Source organism: Canis aureus, chromosome 21 (assembly GCF_053574225.1).
Source record: "Canis aureus isolate CA01 chromosome 21, VMU_Caureus_v.1.0, whole genome shotgun sequence".
NCBI classification, from domain to species: domain Eukaryota; kingdom Metazoa; phylum Chordata; class Mammalia; order Carnivora; family Canidae; genus Canis; species Canis aureus.
Genome location: NC_135631.1, coordinates 56,320,364 through 56,338,155, shown reverse-complemented (window position 1 = coordinate 56,338,155; position 17,792 = coordinate 56,320,364). Strand labels below are relative to the sequence as shown.

At 46.3% G+C, this 17,792-nt stretch overlaps 1 protein-coding gene across 5 annotated transcripts in view; it reads right to left on the bottom strand.

Annotated features, from left to right (window-relative positions):
* Window positions 1-1,591: 1,591 nt before the first annotated feature.
* The window catches only part of SUN3 (Sad1 and UNC84 domain containing 3), a 36,162-nt gene continuing 19,961 nt past the window's right edge, over window positions 1,592-17,792 (bottom strand). For 2 of the 5 annotated variants that reach the window (XM_077864257.1, XM_077864260.1), the window contains 2 exons: window positions 16,285-16,377; window positions 14,912-15,201 (listed from right to left, as the gene is read on the bottom strand). In XM_077864257.1, the coding sequence (XP_077720383.1) occupies window positions 15,082-15,201; window positions 16,285-16,377 (213 nt within the window). In that variant the 3' untranslated portion in view covers window positions 14,912-15,081. Of the gene's footprint in view, window positions 2,087-12,853; window positions 13,010-14,911; window positions 15,202-16,284; window positions 16,378-17,792 lie in introns of those variants that run through there. The other 3 variants (XM_077864258.1, XM_077864256.1, XM_077864259.1) reach the window with 3 other exon arrangements.

Here is a 17,792-nt window from a genome sequence, read left to right as displayed (position 1 = left end):
CCCCCTCCCCCCGCCCAGCACTAATGGGATCCAGCGCCCCGGGGCCCTGGCCAGGCCTGCATTCTGGCCCCAGGCTGAGCGAGCCCTCTCACAGCCGGATGTGGCCTCCTGGGCCCTGGGCATGCCCCACAGATCCAGGTCGCTGACCTAGGGCAGCCCCAGGGATCCCGGGACACCCCAAGGCAGGGCAGCAGGGGCAGGCCTGTGGGCCCCACCCGCACCCACACCAGGAGGCAGGCTCCTCCACATGCTGGGGCTCCAGCAGTCAGCCACCCGGCCCTAGGGGGCCCGAGGCCGGGGTCCAGCTGCCCTGCGGAGACCCAGCACAGGAGCCCATGGGCCGCAGGTCCACGTCAGCCCTGCTGTCCCCAGAACCGCCTCTCAATGCCCCAACCTCAGGACACGTGCCCCCACCCGGAGTCGAGTCCGCACAGGCTCCCAGGTGGGGGACTCCGGCACCCGCACCCCTGTGGGATTCCCGCTTTCCTCTAAGGACAGGAAGGTCTCCCAGGGGAAGGCGCACACCCTCGGCTCTGATCCCGTTTGCTGTTGCAAGTTCAATAAAGTGTTGTTGTGTGAAAATGCATGACCGGCTCATTTCTGCATCTCCCGGAGCTCTGTGCACGGGGTGTGGAGACACCCCCAGAGAGGAGGAGGGGGCACCGCCCAGGCCCCAACCAGCCCCTGCAGGGGTGCCGCCAGGCACACACAGCTGACGTCCCCACGTGCCTTCCAGGGGCGGCCAGACACCAGGGTCAGGACCCCACGGACTATACTGCGACTCAGCCTGTGCCCGCGGCCAGGACGGGCCTGGGACAGAGTGACAGCTGGGGAGCCTCAGGTCACCAGGGTCTGTGCTAAGCGCCCTGGGAGGTCTGTGCCCCCTCTGTCCAGGGGGCCTGGGCTGCCCGGGCTCTGGGGCGCTTCCTCCCTGGGGCACAGAGGGCCCGCGGGGCAGTCAGCGTGGCCCCAGACTGGACGTCAGGACAGCAGGCCCTTGCAGCTCTCACACGTGGGCCTCGTGCGGGCTCAGCGTGCACACCTGGTGCTGCTGGATCTCTCGCACCAGAGTGTGGAGGGCACCCAGCACGCCCTAGAGAGTAGGGACTGTGTGAGTGTGGGGCTCGGCCTGGGGGCAGGCCACGCAGGGGACCGAGGGACCCCAGCCCCGTCCCCACCCAGACTCCCACACACAGGCAGCCCCAGGGCTCCCCCCATGGGCAGCCGGCTCCTCAGGAGCTCCCCCCAGGGCGGCCCCGAGGTCTGGATCCTGGCTGGAGAGGCATCGGGGAGAAGAGAAGCGGCCGGCGCTTGGCAGGGACCCACTGCCACCCACGGGAATGTGGCCGAGCCGGACCTTCCAGCTCAGCTGACCCTCCGGCGGGATGGCACGGCACGAAGGAGCCCGGGTCGGCCAGGAGAACCCAGCTAGCCGCCCAGCGCCAGCACCAGAAATGATGGTGTTTCAACCGTTTCGGCGTCAGGACGACGCGGCCCGAGGATCAGATCGTGGCACGGCCACAGGCACACACACACCCCTAACCCAACAAACGTCGGAATCCTCCGATTGTTGTCAGACAGCAGCCGGATGGTTACAGACACGACGCTGGGGTCCCCGGTAGGACACACGGAGGACGCTACAAACCACGGCTGCAGAGGTGCTGGAGGCCCGGGGATATGCCTGCGGGTGCCGATGGGGAGCACAGGGTGGCGGGAAGCACCTACAGAGGGGGGCCCCTCCTGGGAAAGGACGTTGGGTCCCCGCGAAGGCTCCGGATGCTGACATCTGTCCTCCTCTCCTTCAGCTTCTGGTTTCCCCCCTATTTTGTTCTTCCTGATTCTCCTTCAGCCTCCACCCTGCATCCGAGCCACTGACCACACGGGCTTCTTTATGACATCGGGTCCCAAAAGGAGGCCGAGCTCTGGCTCCTGGGATCGGGAAGGACCATCGCCGAGGTTTATGCTGATCCCCCAAGCTCGTGCCTTCCTGGCTCTTCTCTCCTGCAGAACGAGGGGAGGCACGGGCCTTACAGGGAAGGAAGCCCACTCCCACTCGGGCGGGACCGTCCCTCGTGGAGGACGTCATCTGGGCCCAGGAGTGCAAGCGGGGCGATCAAGAACAGGTCACAGGTTAGACGTAGTCCGCTTTGAGGTTTGTCCTGAAGCGAGCACTCACCTTCGATGTCATGCTTTATTAGTTCATCCATCTATTATTTGTTAAAGATTTTATTTTTATGTCCTCTCTACACCCAACATGGAGTTCAAACTCACAGTCCTGAGATCAAGGTCCCCCGACCAGGCTGGCAGGCACCCCAGGGCCATGTTTCTCATCTCTTTGCTGGCTCGCCTATCTCTGCACCCAACTGAGACATCGAGTCCATGACAGGGGAGCTTTAGCTACCTCCGAACCTAGAACGTTCTTGCTGTATCCCCATCCTAGAACGACCTTCGTCATTGAATAGCAATTTAAATAAATCGGCAGCCAAATGACTCCTGGTCAAGGAAATGGCCAACTTGTCACGTGTGTGGGCCCCGCTCCCTGGGCTCCCGGGGAGGCTCTGCTTTCTTTAACATCGATCGAGGTCCCAATGACTCCACTGCACCTCGACGCGGGGGCTCAGTTTCTGCCCTGACACAGGCAGCACGTCGGCTTCAATTACTACCTATCAATCAATCAAAGGGAGCCTGGCCGCTCGGTGTGGTTCGTAAGAACACGTGACTCTTGTTCTTGGGGCATAGAGTTCAAGCCCCATGTGGGTGTAGAGATTGCAGAAATATAAAATCTTAAAAAGAAAATCAATCAGTCGGTCTGGGGGAGACACAGCCCCGGATCCCACAGGGGCAGGGAGCCAGCTGACGGGTCTACGCACAGTATTAGAAGCAGCAGAGCACAAAGTCAGAACTTCCAGAAGTCTGCTAGAGTGGGGGACACGCCGGCCTTGACGGTGCTCGGGAGGTGAAGTGGGGGGCGGCCCCTGGAGCGACAGGGTGGGCTCAGGGTCCCCGGGGTCCCAAGGACGGTGGCGCCAACGGTCCCCAGGCCCAGGAGGGGGACCCCGGCCGAGAGCCGCGGGACTAGGGCCAGCTGTCTGCCCTGTGTGGCCACAAACTGCAAACCCCTGTGCAGTCACGGGGCCACGTCCCTGGGCCGGGCCAGCAAAGGCCAGAAGTGGGAGGAGACCCTCCCGGGCGGGAGGAGCAGGGGTCTCCCCAAGAGCAGCCCCTAAAACTTGGAGGTTTGAAACTCAGTCACTTGTCCGAGATCAAAAAACAAACAGAAGCTGGGCCGAGGGCAGGGTGAACGCAGGGTCTGCAGAAGTGGCGGAGGCCCAGGGCCGGGGGGCTCCACTGTGGAGGCCCCTGCAGACCGGGGGGCGGGATGCTCAGCCCCAGGCCCAGGGGACCCGGCGCCCCTGCCGCATCCCGCCCTCAGCGCCGAGGCTCGGGGGCAGCACAGCGCCGCCCGCGGGAGGCCAGACCCCGCCTCTGACCCGCAGGTGCATCGCCCCAGAGGCAGGTGCATCGCCCCTGAGGCAGGTGCGCACCTGACGTCAGCGCCGCGGCCCCGCCCTCAGACCCCGCCCCGACCCCTCGCTGCTGCCAGGTGGACGGATCACAGAGGCCGCAGAGCTCCAGCTCCGCGGGGAGAGCGGGGTCGAGCTTCCTCTATACTTTGTGCTTGCTTTATTTTCATTTCTTTTCTTCTTTTTTATTAATTGCTTGATTTTAATTTTATGTATATACCTTATATATTACTTTTGTTTACTTTGATTGTACGTTGATTTTCTTTCTTATTTTGGAATTTAGATTCTTTTAACAAGCAGGCCAAAACACACACAGGATCTAGTGGGGTATTTTGGGGGGGGGGCGGTTGCTGTTGTTGTTATTGTTGTTTTTCTTATTTTTTTCTTTTTCTTCCTTCTTTTTGGATAAAATAATGAGATGGAGAAATTCACCTCCAAAAAAACCTCCTGGTACTCACAGCTAGGAAGTTCATCAATACACATATATGTTGTCTGACTGGAGTTTAAAACAATGATTATAAAGACAGCAGCTGGGCTGGGAAAAGAGCACAGAAGAAAACTCGAGAATCCCTTACTGTAGAAATAAAATAACTAAAATCTAGTCAGGCCAACGTTAAAAATGCTTTAACTGAGATGCAGTCCCAAGTGGAAGCCTTAAAAACAAGAAAGGTTACGGACCACAGAGGCAGACTTAGGGAACTCAGCCACTTATTAAAACAATAACATCCATATCATAGAATACTCAGAAGATGAAGAGAGAGAAAAAGGGGCAGAAGTTTTACTTGAACAAATTATGTAAACTTCTCTAACCGGAGGAAGGACACAGACACTGAAACCGAGAGCACAGAGAACTCCCACTAAATTCAACAGAAGCCAACCATCGCCAAGGCACATCGTAGTCAAATTCACAAAATACAGACAAGGAAAAAATCCTGAAAGTGGCGGAGGCGGGGTTTGTGGGGGGCGGGAGTCCTTAACCTACAAGGGAGGATGAATCAAGTTTGCAGCAGATCTGTCCACAGACTTGGCAGCCCAGAAAGGAGTGGAAGAAAATATTCAATATACTGAATGGGAAAAGTATGCAGCCAAGAATTCTTTCTTCAGCAAGGCTGTCATTCAGGATGGAAGGAGAAATAAAGAGTTTCCCAGACAGGCAAAAAATAAAGGAGTTCATGACCCCTAAACCAGTCCGGCAAGGAATTTTAAGGGGGACTCTTCTAGTGGGGGGAAAAAAAAGAGACCAAAAGCAACACAGACTAGAAAGGACCAAAGAACATCACCAGAAACACCAACTTTACTGGTAACACAAAGGCACTAAATTCATATCTGTTGGGGATCCCTGGGTGGCTCAGCAGTTTAGTGTCTGCCTTCAGCCCAGGGCATGATCCTGGGGTCCCAGGATCAAATCCCACATCAGGCTCCCTGTATGGAGCCTGCTTCTCCCTCTGCCTGTATCTCCCTCTCTCTCTCTGTCTCTCATGAATAAATAAATATTTTTGAAAAATTCATATCTTTCAATAATCACGCTGAATGTAGATAGACTAAATACTCCAATCAAAAGATATAGGGTATCAGAGTGGATTAAAAAACAAGATCCGGATGCCTGGGTGGCTCAGGGGTTTGAGCCTCTGCCTTCGACTCAGGGTGGGATCCTGGAATCTGGGATCGAGTCCCACATTGGGCTCCTTGTGAGGAGCCCGCTTCTCTCTCTGCCTAGGTTTCTCCTCTCCCTCTCTCTTTCTCATGAATAAATAAATAAAATCTTAAAAAAAAAAAAACAACCAAGATCCATCTATATGCTGCCTACAGGACACTCACCTTAGACCTATAGCCACCAGCAGATCGAAAGTCAGGGGATGGAAAATCATCTATCATGCTAATTAATGGACATCAAAAAAAAAGCTGGAGGACCCATACTTGTATCAGACAAACTAGATTTGAAACCAAACACTGGGGACACCTGGGGGCTCAGTGGTTGAGCATCTGCCTTTGGCTCAGGGTGTGATCCTGGGGTCCCAGGATCAAGTCCCACATTGGCCTCCCTGTGGGGAGCCTGCTTCTCCCTCTGCCTATGTTTCTGCCTCTGCTTCTCTCTGTGTATCTCTCATGAATAAATAAAATCTTTAAATTAAAAAAAGAAAGAATACTGTAAGAAGAGATGAAGAAGGGCATTATTTCATAATTTTTAAGTTTTATTATTTTTTTGTATATTTTTTATTGGAGTTAGATTTGCCAACATATATCATAACACCCAGTGTTCATCCCGTCAAGTGCCCACCTCAGTGCCTGTCATCCAGTCACCCCATGTCCCCATCCACCTACCCCTTGTTCATTTCCCAGAGTTAGGTGTCTCTCACGTTCTGTCACCCTCTCTAATATTTCCCACTCATTTTCTCTCCTTTCCCCTATAATCCCTTTCACTATTTTTTATATTTCTCAATTGAATGAGACCATATAATTATTGTTCCTCTCCGATTGACTTATTCACACAGCATAATACCCTCCAGTTCTACCAACGTTGAAGCAAATGGTGGGTATTTGTCATTTCTAATGGCTGAGGAATATTCCATTGTATACATAGACCACAGCTTCTCTATCCATCATCTTTCGATGGACAGAGGCTCTTTCCACAGTTTGGCTATTGTGGACATTGCTGCTGTGAACATCGGGGTGCAGGTGTCCCGGTGTTTCATTGCATCTGAATCTTTGGGGTAAATCCCCAACAGTACAATTGCTGGGTCGTCGGGCAGGTCAATTTTTAACTCTTTGAGGAACCTCCACACAGTTTTCCAGGGTGGCTGCACCAGTTCACATTCCCACCAACAGTGCAAGAGGGTTCCCTTTTCTCCACATCCTCTCCAACATTTGTGGTTTCTTGTCTTGTTAATTTTTGCCATTCTCACTGGTGTGAGGTGGGATCTCACTGTGGTTTGGATTTGTCTTTCCCTGATGGCAAGTGATGTGGAGCATTTTCTCATGTGCTTGTTGGCCATGTGTTGTCTTCTTTGGTGAAATTTCTGCATAAGATCCCTAGGAATAAATCTAACCAAAGAGGTAAAGGATCTATACCCCAAAAACTACAGAACACTTCTGAAAGAAATTGAGGAAGACACAAAGAGATGGAAAAATATTCCATGCTCATGGATTGGAAGAATTAATATTGTGAAAATGTCAATGTTACCCAGGGCAATTTACACATTCAGTGCAATCCCTATCAAAATACCATAGACTTTCTTCAGAGAGTTAGAACAAATCATCTTAAGATTTGTGTGGAATTTGAAAAGACCCTGAATAGCCAAGGGAATATTGAAAAAAAAAAAAAACCAGAGCCAGGGGCACCACAATGCCAGATTTCAGGTTGTCCTACAAAGCTGTGATCATCAAGACAGTGTGGTACTGGCACAAAAACAGACACATAGATCAATGGAACAGAATAGAGAATCCAGAAATGGGCCCTCAACTCTATGGTCAACTAATATTCAACAAAGCAGGAAAGACTATCCACTGGAAAAAGGACAGTCTCTTCAATAAATGGTGCTGCGAAAATCGGACAGCCACGTGCAGAAGAATGAAACTAGACCACTCTCTTGCACCAGACACAAAGATAAACTCAAAATGGATGAAAGATCTAAATGTGAGATACGATTCCATCAAAATCCTAGAGAAGAACACAGGGAACACCCTTTTTGAACTTGGCCACAGCAACTTCTTGCAAGATACATCTATGAAGGCAAGAGAAACAAAAGCAAAAATGAACTACTGGGACTTAATCAAGATAAAAAGCTTCTGCACAGCAAAAGAAGCAGTCAACAAAACTAAAAGACAACCTACAGGATGGGAGAAGATACTTGTAAACGACATATCAGATAAAGGGCTGATATCCAAGATCTACAAAGAACTTATTAAACTTAACAGCAAAGAAACAAACAATCTGATCATGAAATGGGCAAAAGACATGAACATTATTTCATAATTAAGAAGACTCTCCATCAAGAAGATCAAACAATTGTAAATATTCATGCTGCCAACATGGGAGTACCTAAATATAGAAACCAATTAACAAACATACAGAAACTCACTGATAATAATACAATGACAAGGGATTTTAACACCCACTTATGGCAATGGACAGATCATCTACGCAGAAAATCAACAGGGGAACAATTGACACACGGGACCAGAGGGACTCAACAGTATATTCAGAACATTTCATCCTAAAGCAGCAGAATACACGTTCCTTTCGAGTGCACATGGGACATTCTCCAGAACAGATCACATCATGGGCCACAAATCAGCCCTCAACAGGTACAAGAAGATTGAGATCATACCATGTACATTTTCAGACCACAACACTATGAAACTTGAAGTCAACCGCAAGAAAAAATTTGGAAAGACCAAAAATATGTGGAGATTATGAAAATCCTATGTATGAATGGAGCAACCAGGAAATTAAAGAGGAAATTTTAAAAATATATAGAAACAAATGAAAATGAAAACATATTTGTCCAAACCTCTGGGATGCAGGAAAGGCAGTCCTAAGAGGGAAGTACATAGCAATACAGGCCTACCTCAAGAAACAAGAAGTCTCCAATACACAACCTAAGTCTACACCTAAAGGAGCTGGAAAAGGAACAGCAAACGAAGCCTAGAGCCTGCAGAAGAAGGGAAATAATAAAGAAGAGAGCAGAAATAAATAATACACAAACAACAACAAAACCATAGAATGGAATAATGAAACTAAGAGCTGGTTCTTAAATCTTTAAAAAAAATAAAATAAAGATGAGAAAGGACCCAAATAAAATCACAAATGAGAGAAGAGAAAGTAACAACCAACACCACAGAAATGCAAACAATTATAAGAGAACATTATGAAAAATTATATGCCAGCAACTTAGAACCTGGTAGAAATAGATCAATTCCTAAAATTGATAACATAGCAAAAAGGAAGAAATAAGAAACTTGAACAGATAGATAATCAGCAATAAAAAATCTCCCAACAAAGTCCAGGACCAGATGACCTTCCAGGGGCAATTCCACCAGACATCTAAAGAAGACTTAATATCCATTCTTTTCAAATTATGCCCCCCCCAAAAAAAAAAAGAAAAGGAAGGAAAACTTAAATTCCTTCTATGAGGCCAGCATTACCCTGATACCAAAACCAGATAAAGACCCCACTACAAAAAGAGAGAGAGAGAACTAAAGGCCAATATCCCTGATTAACAGAGATAAAAAAACTCTCAATAAAAAACTAGCACAGTGAATCCAACAATACATTAAATAAATCATTCACCATGATCAAGTGGGAGTTATTCCTGGTTTGCCAAGATGGTTCAATATTAACAAATCAATCACTGCAATACACCACATTATTAAAAGGATAAGAACCAAGTGATCATTTCAACAGATGCAGAAAAAGCACTGACAAAACACAACATTCAGTCATGGTGAAAACCCTCAACAGATTAAGTTTAGAGGATGTACCTCAACATAATAAAAACCTTAGATGAGAAACCCAGAATATCATCCTCAGTAGGAAAACACCAAGAACTTTTCCTCTACAGCCAGGGTCAAGACAGGGATGTCCACTCTCATCACTCTTATTCAACACAGTCCGGAAGTCCTAGCCACAGCAATCACACAACAAAAAGAAAGAAAAGGCATCCAGATCAGCTAGGAAGATGTCAAGCTGTCACTATTTGATGATGAATGATTTTCTGTATAGAAAACCCAAAAATCTCCATCAAAAATGGCTAAAACTGATAAATTCAGTAAAATCACAGGACACAAAGTGAACTTGCAGAAATTTGTTGCATTTCTATGCAACAATAATGAGGCAGCAGAAAGAAATTGAGGACTCAACCCCATTTATACTAGCACCAAAAGTAATAAGACAGATAGGATGAAGCCTAACCAAAGAGGTGAATGCCCTGTACTATAAATCCTATACAACACTGATGAAAGAAATTGAAGATGACACAAATAAAATAGGCATTTCATGCTCAAGGATTGGAAGAACAAATATTGTTAATAAGGCTATCTTAAAAGCAATCTACACATTTAATGCGATCCCCGTCAACATAGCAATAGCATTTTTCACAGAGCTGGAACAAATGATGCTAAAATCTCTATAGAACCATGAAAGATTGGAAATAGCCAAAGCAGTGTTGAAAAGATAACCAAAGCTGGGCATCACAATTTCAGACTTCCAGTTATATTACAGAGTTCTAGTGATCCAAAGACTATGGTGTGGGCACGAGAAGTAGACATGTAGATCAATAAACAGAATGGAAAACCGAAACAAGGCACACACCTGTAACTCTATGCTCAATTAATCTTCAACAAAGCAGGAAAGAATATCCAACGGCAAAAAGACAGTCTCTTCAACAAACGGTGTTGGGAAAACTAGGCAGTCACATGCAAAAGAATGAAACTGGACCACTTTCTTACACCATATATGAAAAATAAATTCAAAATGGATTGAAGACCTAAATGTGAGACCTGAAACCATAAAAAGAAGAAAAGATAGGCAGCAATGCAGCAATGTCTTTGACATTGGCCATTGGATCTTCTTTCTAGATACGCCTCTGAGGCGAGGGAAACAAAAGCAAAAATAAACTATTGGGACTTCATCAAGTTGAAAACGTTTCGCACAATGGAGGAAACAACCAAAGCTAAGAGACAACATACAAAACAAGAGGAGATATTTGTAAATGACACATCCAATAAAGAGTTGACATCCAGGAGGGATCCCTCGGGGGCTCAGTGGTTTAGCGCCTGCCTTTAGCCCAGGGTGTGATCCTGGAGTCCCGGGATCGAGTCCCGCATCGGGCTCCTTGCACGGGGCCTGCTTCTCCCTCTGCCTGTGTCTCTGCCTCTCTCTCTCTCTCTGTGTATCTCATGAATAAATAAATAAAATCTTTTTAAAAAAAGAGTACCCAAAATACATAAAGCAAATATAAATCTCAGCATCCTAAACACAAATTATCCAACTGAAAATGGGCAGAACACATGAATGGTCTTTGTCTCTGACAAGACATCCAGATGGCCACCAGACACACGGAAAGTCACTCAGCATCACCCATCATCAGGGAAATGCAAACCCAAACCACAATGAGATGTCACCTGACAGCCGTCAGAATGGCTAAAATTAACAACACAAGAAACAACAGGTGTTGGTGAGGCTGGGGAGAAGGGGGAGCCCCCTTACACTCCTGGTGGGAATGCGAACAGGTGCAGCCACTGTGGGAAACAGTGTGGAGGGGCCTCAAGAAGTTAAAAATAGAGCTACCCTATGATTCCAAAATCGCACAGTGAGGTATTTACCCAAAGGATACAAAAGTACAGATTTGAGGGGCAGCCTGGGTGGCTCAGACGTTTAGTGCCGCCTTCAGCCCAGGGTATGATTCCGGGGTCCCAGGATTGAGTCCCACATCGGGCTCCCTGCATGGAGCCTGCTTCTCCCTCTGTCTGTGTCTCTGCCTCTTTCTCTCTGTGTGTCTCTCGTGAATAAATAAAATCTTAAAAACAAAACAAAACAAAAGTACAGATTGGAAGGGGGACCGCAGCACAATGTTTGTAGCAACATTATCAACAACAGCCAAACTGTGGGCACAGTCCAGATGTCCATCGGCAGATGAATGGGTAGAGAAGATGTGGTAAATATACACACTGCAACCTCACTCAGTCATCAGAAAAAAATGAAACGATGCCATTTACAACATAAAATGAATTATGCTAACTGAATTAAGTCAGTCAGAGAAAGATAAATACCATATGATCTCATTCATATGTGGATTTTAAGAAACAAAACTAACTGGCAAAGGGGGTGGGGTGCTGAGAGAAGCCAACCAAGAAACACACTCTTAACAGTAGAGAATAAACTAATAAATACCAGAGGAAGGCAGGGGGAGGGGGAAATGGGATATGAGTTGACGGAGGGCACCTGTGACAAGTACCAGGCGTTGTAGCCAAGGGTTGAATCACTATGTGGTACACCTGAAACTATATTATACTGTGTTAACAAACAGGAATTCAAGTAAAACTTTAAAATAACAATTGTTAGAATTGATGAAATGGGTGCACACAACAGATAAAAACAAATGAAACTAAAAATTCAAATAAACAGTATTTAGAGCCACAAATCTCCTCCTTATCCCAGCTCAGGAGATGCCTGCCATGGCTATTCTTATCCCAGCAGAAGCCTGGAGTTGGATTGTCTGCAGAGGCTTCTGAATGGATGGATGCCAAGCACGTATGCTACCCAAAACCTAAGCAAAACACTTAAAACTAACCCATTGGAGATGAATCCCAGTGGCAGGCACATGACCAGATCCAAACTCTACCTGTATACCAGACAATAACCCTAACCCTAACCCAGTGCCAGGCACATGCCAAGACCCAAACTCAGACAATAACCCTAAGCCTTTAATACTAACCTTACCTTAAACCTAAACCTACACCTATCAAACCAAAAGCCAAACACAATCCCCAAGCCCCTAACACATACAACCGAACTCTAATGCCAACTCTAACCCTAACCATAAATCTAACCCCTATCCCTACCCGAACCCTAACGCTAATCAAAACCCTAAACCTAACGCAAACCCTAAACCCGAACCCTAATCATAACCCTAACTCTAACCCCAACCCGAACCCAAGCCCTAACTGGAACCTGAACCCTAACCCTACCCCAAAACCTACACAATATCTAACACTAACCCCAACCATACCCATATCCCTAAACCTACACGTACGACTACACTAGGCCCTACCCCTAAACCTGCTCCCCAGACCACCACTCACCCCAAAATCTCTGCATTCACCAACCTGGAAGCTCTTCAAACCCAACCTGTCGGATTTTTGCACAAGCTTCATTAAGTAAGCATGAGTGATGTAATCCTTGGCTTTGGGTGACTGACCTCAGCCTCCATCCCTTCCCTGGAAATTTAGGGTGGGGCTGAAAATGTGAAACCTCTAATCCTGGTTGGTTCCCTGGCAACCAAAGTGCTTTCCCAAGGTCGTCTCATTAGCACAACAAGAGACACCCTATGGCTCCCATCACTTAGTGAATTGCCAGGGCTTCAAGGAGCCCAGAGCCAGAAGGGGGAGGACATCTCACGTCCCACTATCTTTCTTCTTATAAATCACTATGGTAGAGAGGTACTTCTGTTGATTCTCTTACTTTCAAAGGTTTCCTGGCTTCCTACCAAGTTTCTATTTCCACAGGAACTTTAGAATCAGTTGGTTCAAAACACAGCTCTTTTGGTTTGCTAGGTATATATGTGTTTTAATCTTTTAAAAAACTTTCTAAAACTGAAAATATCAAATACGGATACTAAATCTAGGCAGAATAGTGTAAGTGAACCCTCGTGGACCAGCACCAAACGTCAATGACCATGTCACGGCCAGTCTGTTTCATCAATACATCAATACTTGTCCTCTTCACATATAATTTTGAGACATATGGCAAATATATTGTATTTCACCTGTAAGTAAAAACTTAAATACATAAATATAAATATAAAATATGTAAGTGTATATTATATAAATGCATAAGTCTAAATATACAAATCTAAGCAATAAGAATACACAGTCACCTATTGAGTTTAGCAATAAATCCAAATAAGATCCCATCATCATCTCATAAATACAATTTTTTTCCCACTGTTCCACTGAGATCAGATTGATTATATAGATTAACTTAGGGAGATTTGACATCTCAATAGTGGAGGTCTCATATCCTCAGATCAGATAGGTTTTTTCATTTACTGGAGATTTAGTGATCCATCGATGTTTGGGGGTTTCTTTGTGATGGACTCCCTTTATCCCAGGTTCTAGGTACCCAGGGTCAACTGTGGTCCTGAAGTAGGTGATCCCCCTTCTGATGTGCTGTCAGGAGGTCAGTACAGTCTAACCCTAGGTCACAAGCCTGCAAAACTCACCTTTCATCCCCTCATGTGGGCTTCTCATCCTCTCAATCATTCCAGGAAGGATGATGTGTGAGGGAGACCACATTCACATAGTTTTATTACCATATATTATTACACTTATTCTATGTTATTGTTAGTTATTACTGTTGATCTATTACTGTTTTAATTTATAAATTAAACTTTATCATATGTATGTGTATAGAGGGGAAAATATAATATATATAGGGCTCAGGACTATCCACAGATTCAGGCACGCACTGAGGGCCCAAGAACATGTCCCCCAAGGAGAATCGGGACTACTGTACAGGTAACTGTACAGTCCCGATTTATTATTTTTTTAAATATTTTTTTTTAATTTTTTTTATTTATTTATGATAGTCACAGAGAGAGAGAGAGGCAGAGACACAGGCAGAGGGAGAAGCAGGCTCCATGCACCGGGAGCCCGATGTGGGATTCGATCCCGGGTCTCCAGGATCGCGCCCTGGGCCAAAGGCAGGCACCAAACCGCTGCGCCACCCAGGGATCCCCCGATTTATTTTTTTTTTTAAAGATTTATTTACTTATTTCAGGGCAGGCCCAGTGGCGCAGCGGTTTAGCGCCGCCTGCAGCCTGGGGTATGATCCTGGAGATCCAGGATCGAGTCCCACATGGGCTCCTTGCATGGAGCCTGCTTCTCCCTCTGCCTGTGTCTGTGTCTGTGTCTCTGTCTCTCTCTCCCTCTGTGTGTCTCTCATGAGTAAATAAATAAAATCTTAAAAAAAAAACTTTAAAAAAAAATAAAGATTTATTTACTTATTTCAGAGAAAGAGAGAGAGAGGGAGAGGGAGGGATGGAAGGAGAGAGAATCTCAAGCAGACTCCCCGCTGAGCATGGAGCCTGATGGAAGGCTTGATACCATGACCCTGAGATCATACCTGAGCCGAAATCAAAAGTCAGACATTTAACCAACTGAGCCTCTCAGAGGCCCCTTATTATTTTTTGAAATCTTTGTTACAGCTTTTGTAAATTGTATCCTCTAACTGGTTGTTGTTTGTATTTATGAATGAAGTCAATTTCCATATCATAATTTTGTACACTAATTTCCTGTGGTTTCTCCTTGTTTGTGACCTATTCCTCCATTGATTTTACTGCATGTCAAGAAATTCACCAAGCCGTCTGCAAGTCACATGGTCAGATTCCTCTCTGATTTTTACCTCTAATTTCTTAGGCTAACCTGCTTGCATTGATGGGTGCCTGCAGTCACTGCTAGATCACTGTTACGTATACGTATATGGCACGACAGTAGTGGTGGGCATCCGTGCCATCCATGCCTGGTACAGTTAGGGTTGCACGAGTAATGAAGGCAGAGATGCTAGCCTGAGAGACTGTAGAATAATACCAGCTTCTTCCAAATGCTTTCTTTTTAGTGCTTTCACCTGATTCATCCTCAAAAGCTAAAGTACCACAAGAACATTGCACTTATTCTATTTTTTACTAGTAAAACTCATTCACATTTTATTGGTAGGTATGAACCACTTTGAGTTTTCCCTCCCACTCCCGTTTCAATTCCTATGGGTGCGATGAACCTAAAGGATTAAGAACAGTCCCATATTCTGGACCTGTGGTCACGGCCGTCTGCTGGGGGTCCTCTAGGGGTATTCTCCTGGGGTGCCATGGACTCTGAATCTATATAAACACGTGTATTTCGGGTGTCCCCAGTTGCTGAGGATTTTCAGTTTTACACATAATAAGGATTCAAAAACATCATGCTGAAAATAAAGAGAAGATACAAATGAATGCCTTATACAGAAATCCCTCTCAAAGAATCCCAAGGTGGGTACCTGGGGGGCTCAGTGGTTGGGCATCTTCCTTCAGCTCAGGGCATGACCCTGGGGTCTCAGGATTGAGTCCTACATCGGGCTCCCCCAGAGGGAGCCTGCTTCTCCCTCTGCCTGTGTCTCTGCCTCTTTCTCTCTGTATCTCATGAATAAATAAATAAATAAAATCTTAAAAAAAAAAAAACAGTCTAATGGATGGGAAAATAAGCCTGTAAGTACAGGGCTCGTAAGAAGGACGATAGCGAGGTGGGAGAAAATGTGGCGATCTGGACACTAAGTGCTCCCCCCCCCACTCCCCCGCCCTACAGCGCTCCTAGGTGGGAGTGAGAGAGGAATGGATGAATAAACATGTATGAAACTCTATGGGTTCATTAGGTTCATTCATTTCTAACACATATATTGTTTTCAGCTTGGATTATCTCAGCATATTATACAGAACACACTTATTTTTACCTGGTAAGCAATGCCTTCTAAATCTTCCTGTGGCTAATGACAAATAATGAAAACATATTTCATATACTGTAATGGCTTTCAGGGATTTTGATGTTAACAGGTGGTATTTTTTCCCCTCATTTTCTCTTCCTCACACTCCCCAATGTCAGGAAGAGGGTTTTTACTCATATTGTCTGATATTTATTTTCTCTTCCTGAGTTCCTGTCTGCCTCAACCATCTCCATGGGAAGTGACATAGAGACACCAAACCCAATAGTATCAAGGGAGCCCAACAGGTAAGAGAAGGACTGAGAAAATAAATATAGTAAAACAAAACAAAACAAAAACATGATAGCAAATGAGGAAGAATCTGGCTTAGAACCCACTCTGGTATTTGCCTGTTTTTTTCGGCATTAAAATCCATGCAGCACGTGGAGCTAAAATTGAACTTTAGCCAAGCCTTCCTTAGCTTGCAATTTTGTCATAATCATCCTGACACAACACTTTGCATCCACAACACCCAAGGACCCCTCCCGGGAATGGACTTCCTTACACCTTGTGTATTCCCAGGGCTCTCATTACCTGGAGCTCGAATGTCTGAACAGTGCTTCCTGTTTTGTTATATACGAACTGACCTAGGAAAATCTCTTCTCCCTCACACTGTTTCGAGATGCCCTGCAAAGGAAAGCAACAGACAAGGGGGTTCTCATGAGTGCATGCTTGGTTCAATAAACAGAGCCTGGCGTCTGTCCAGGTAGCAACAGTTCACAAGACATCTTTGGGTGTCCACCAGGGCCATGGTGCTGTGCCAGGTGCTGGTGCTGCCCTGACACCCAACAGGTGTTTAACTCAGGGGCTTGTGAGGTGAGAAGAGGCTGACCACAGGTCTGACTGGATAGATAGACAATAGGTAGATAGATTGATCAATTGACCGATGGATGATAGATAGGTAGATGATAGTTACAAAGGTAGATAGAGATAGATGATAGATAGATGATAGATAGATGATAGATAGATAGATAGATAGATAGATAGATAGATAGATATAGATGATAGATAAGACAGGGAACTAGAGGAAATCCCACTATTCACTCTGGCTTAATGACGGAATTTGCAGTTGGCATACCTTGAATTAAATAAACACTAAATGAGTGGCGCCAAGGTAGCTCAGTTGGTTAAGCGGCCGACTCTTGTTTTTGGATCAGGTCGTGATCTCAGGGTCATGCTCTGCACTCTGCATGGAGTCTGCTTGTTCCTCTCCCCCACTGCCCCCACCCTACTCTCTTTCTCTCTCTCTCAAATAAATAAGTAAATAAAATCTTTAAAAAACATACACGCATAAGGAGCACCTGAGTGGCTCAGTGGTTGAGCATCTACCTTCAGCTCAGGTCATGATCCTGGGGTCTTGGGATGGAGTCCCACACTGGGCTCCTCACAGAGAGCCTGCTTCTCCCTCTGCCCCTCCCCACTGCTTGTGCTCGCTTGCTGTCTCTCTCTCTCTCTCTCCAACAAATGGGTAAATAAAATATTTAAAAAGAGAGACAGAGAAATGATGAGAAGTGAATTTTATTGCCTGAAGGGTCACCCATAATTCCTCTGTAATGAGCACCTGGGTGTGCCTCTCTGAGAGAGGGTTCCAGCTACTCAAATCCAACCCGTGTCAGCTGCAGGTGTCATCAGACACCTACTGGGGAGAGCATCAGGCTCGCATCGAAGGGCAGTGGTTTCCTTTCTGTCTTGTAACCCAGAATCATGACACCTACAAGTGTTCAAAGGGTGCACAAAGCAGGGTGGGCACCCACGTTTTAACTCCAAGCCTCCCATCCAGATAGGGCCAGCAAGGAGTTGAAGAAAGGCATAAAGCAACAGGGAACACCTAAGATGAAGTCTGGAGATAGCCGATGGGTGGGTGGACTGCCCTGGCTGGAGGGGGACCAGTAGCATGTCTACACCTGCCATCACAAGTTCCCAGAATGGGCAGAGGCAGGGCCAAGGCAGGAGGCCAGGCACGGAGTTGCAGGGACAGGTGCATGAACCTATTCTCCCCATGGATGGTGGCAAAGCTGCAATCTCCTGAGCACAAGGTTGCA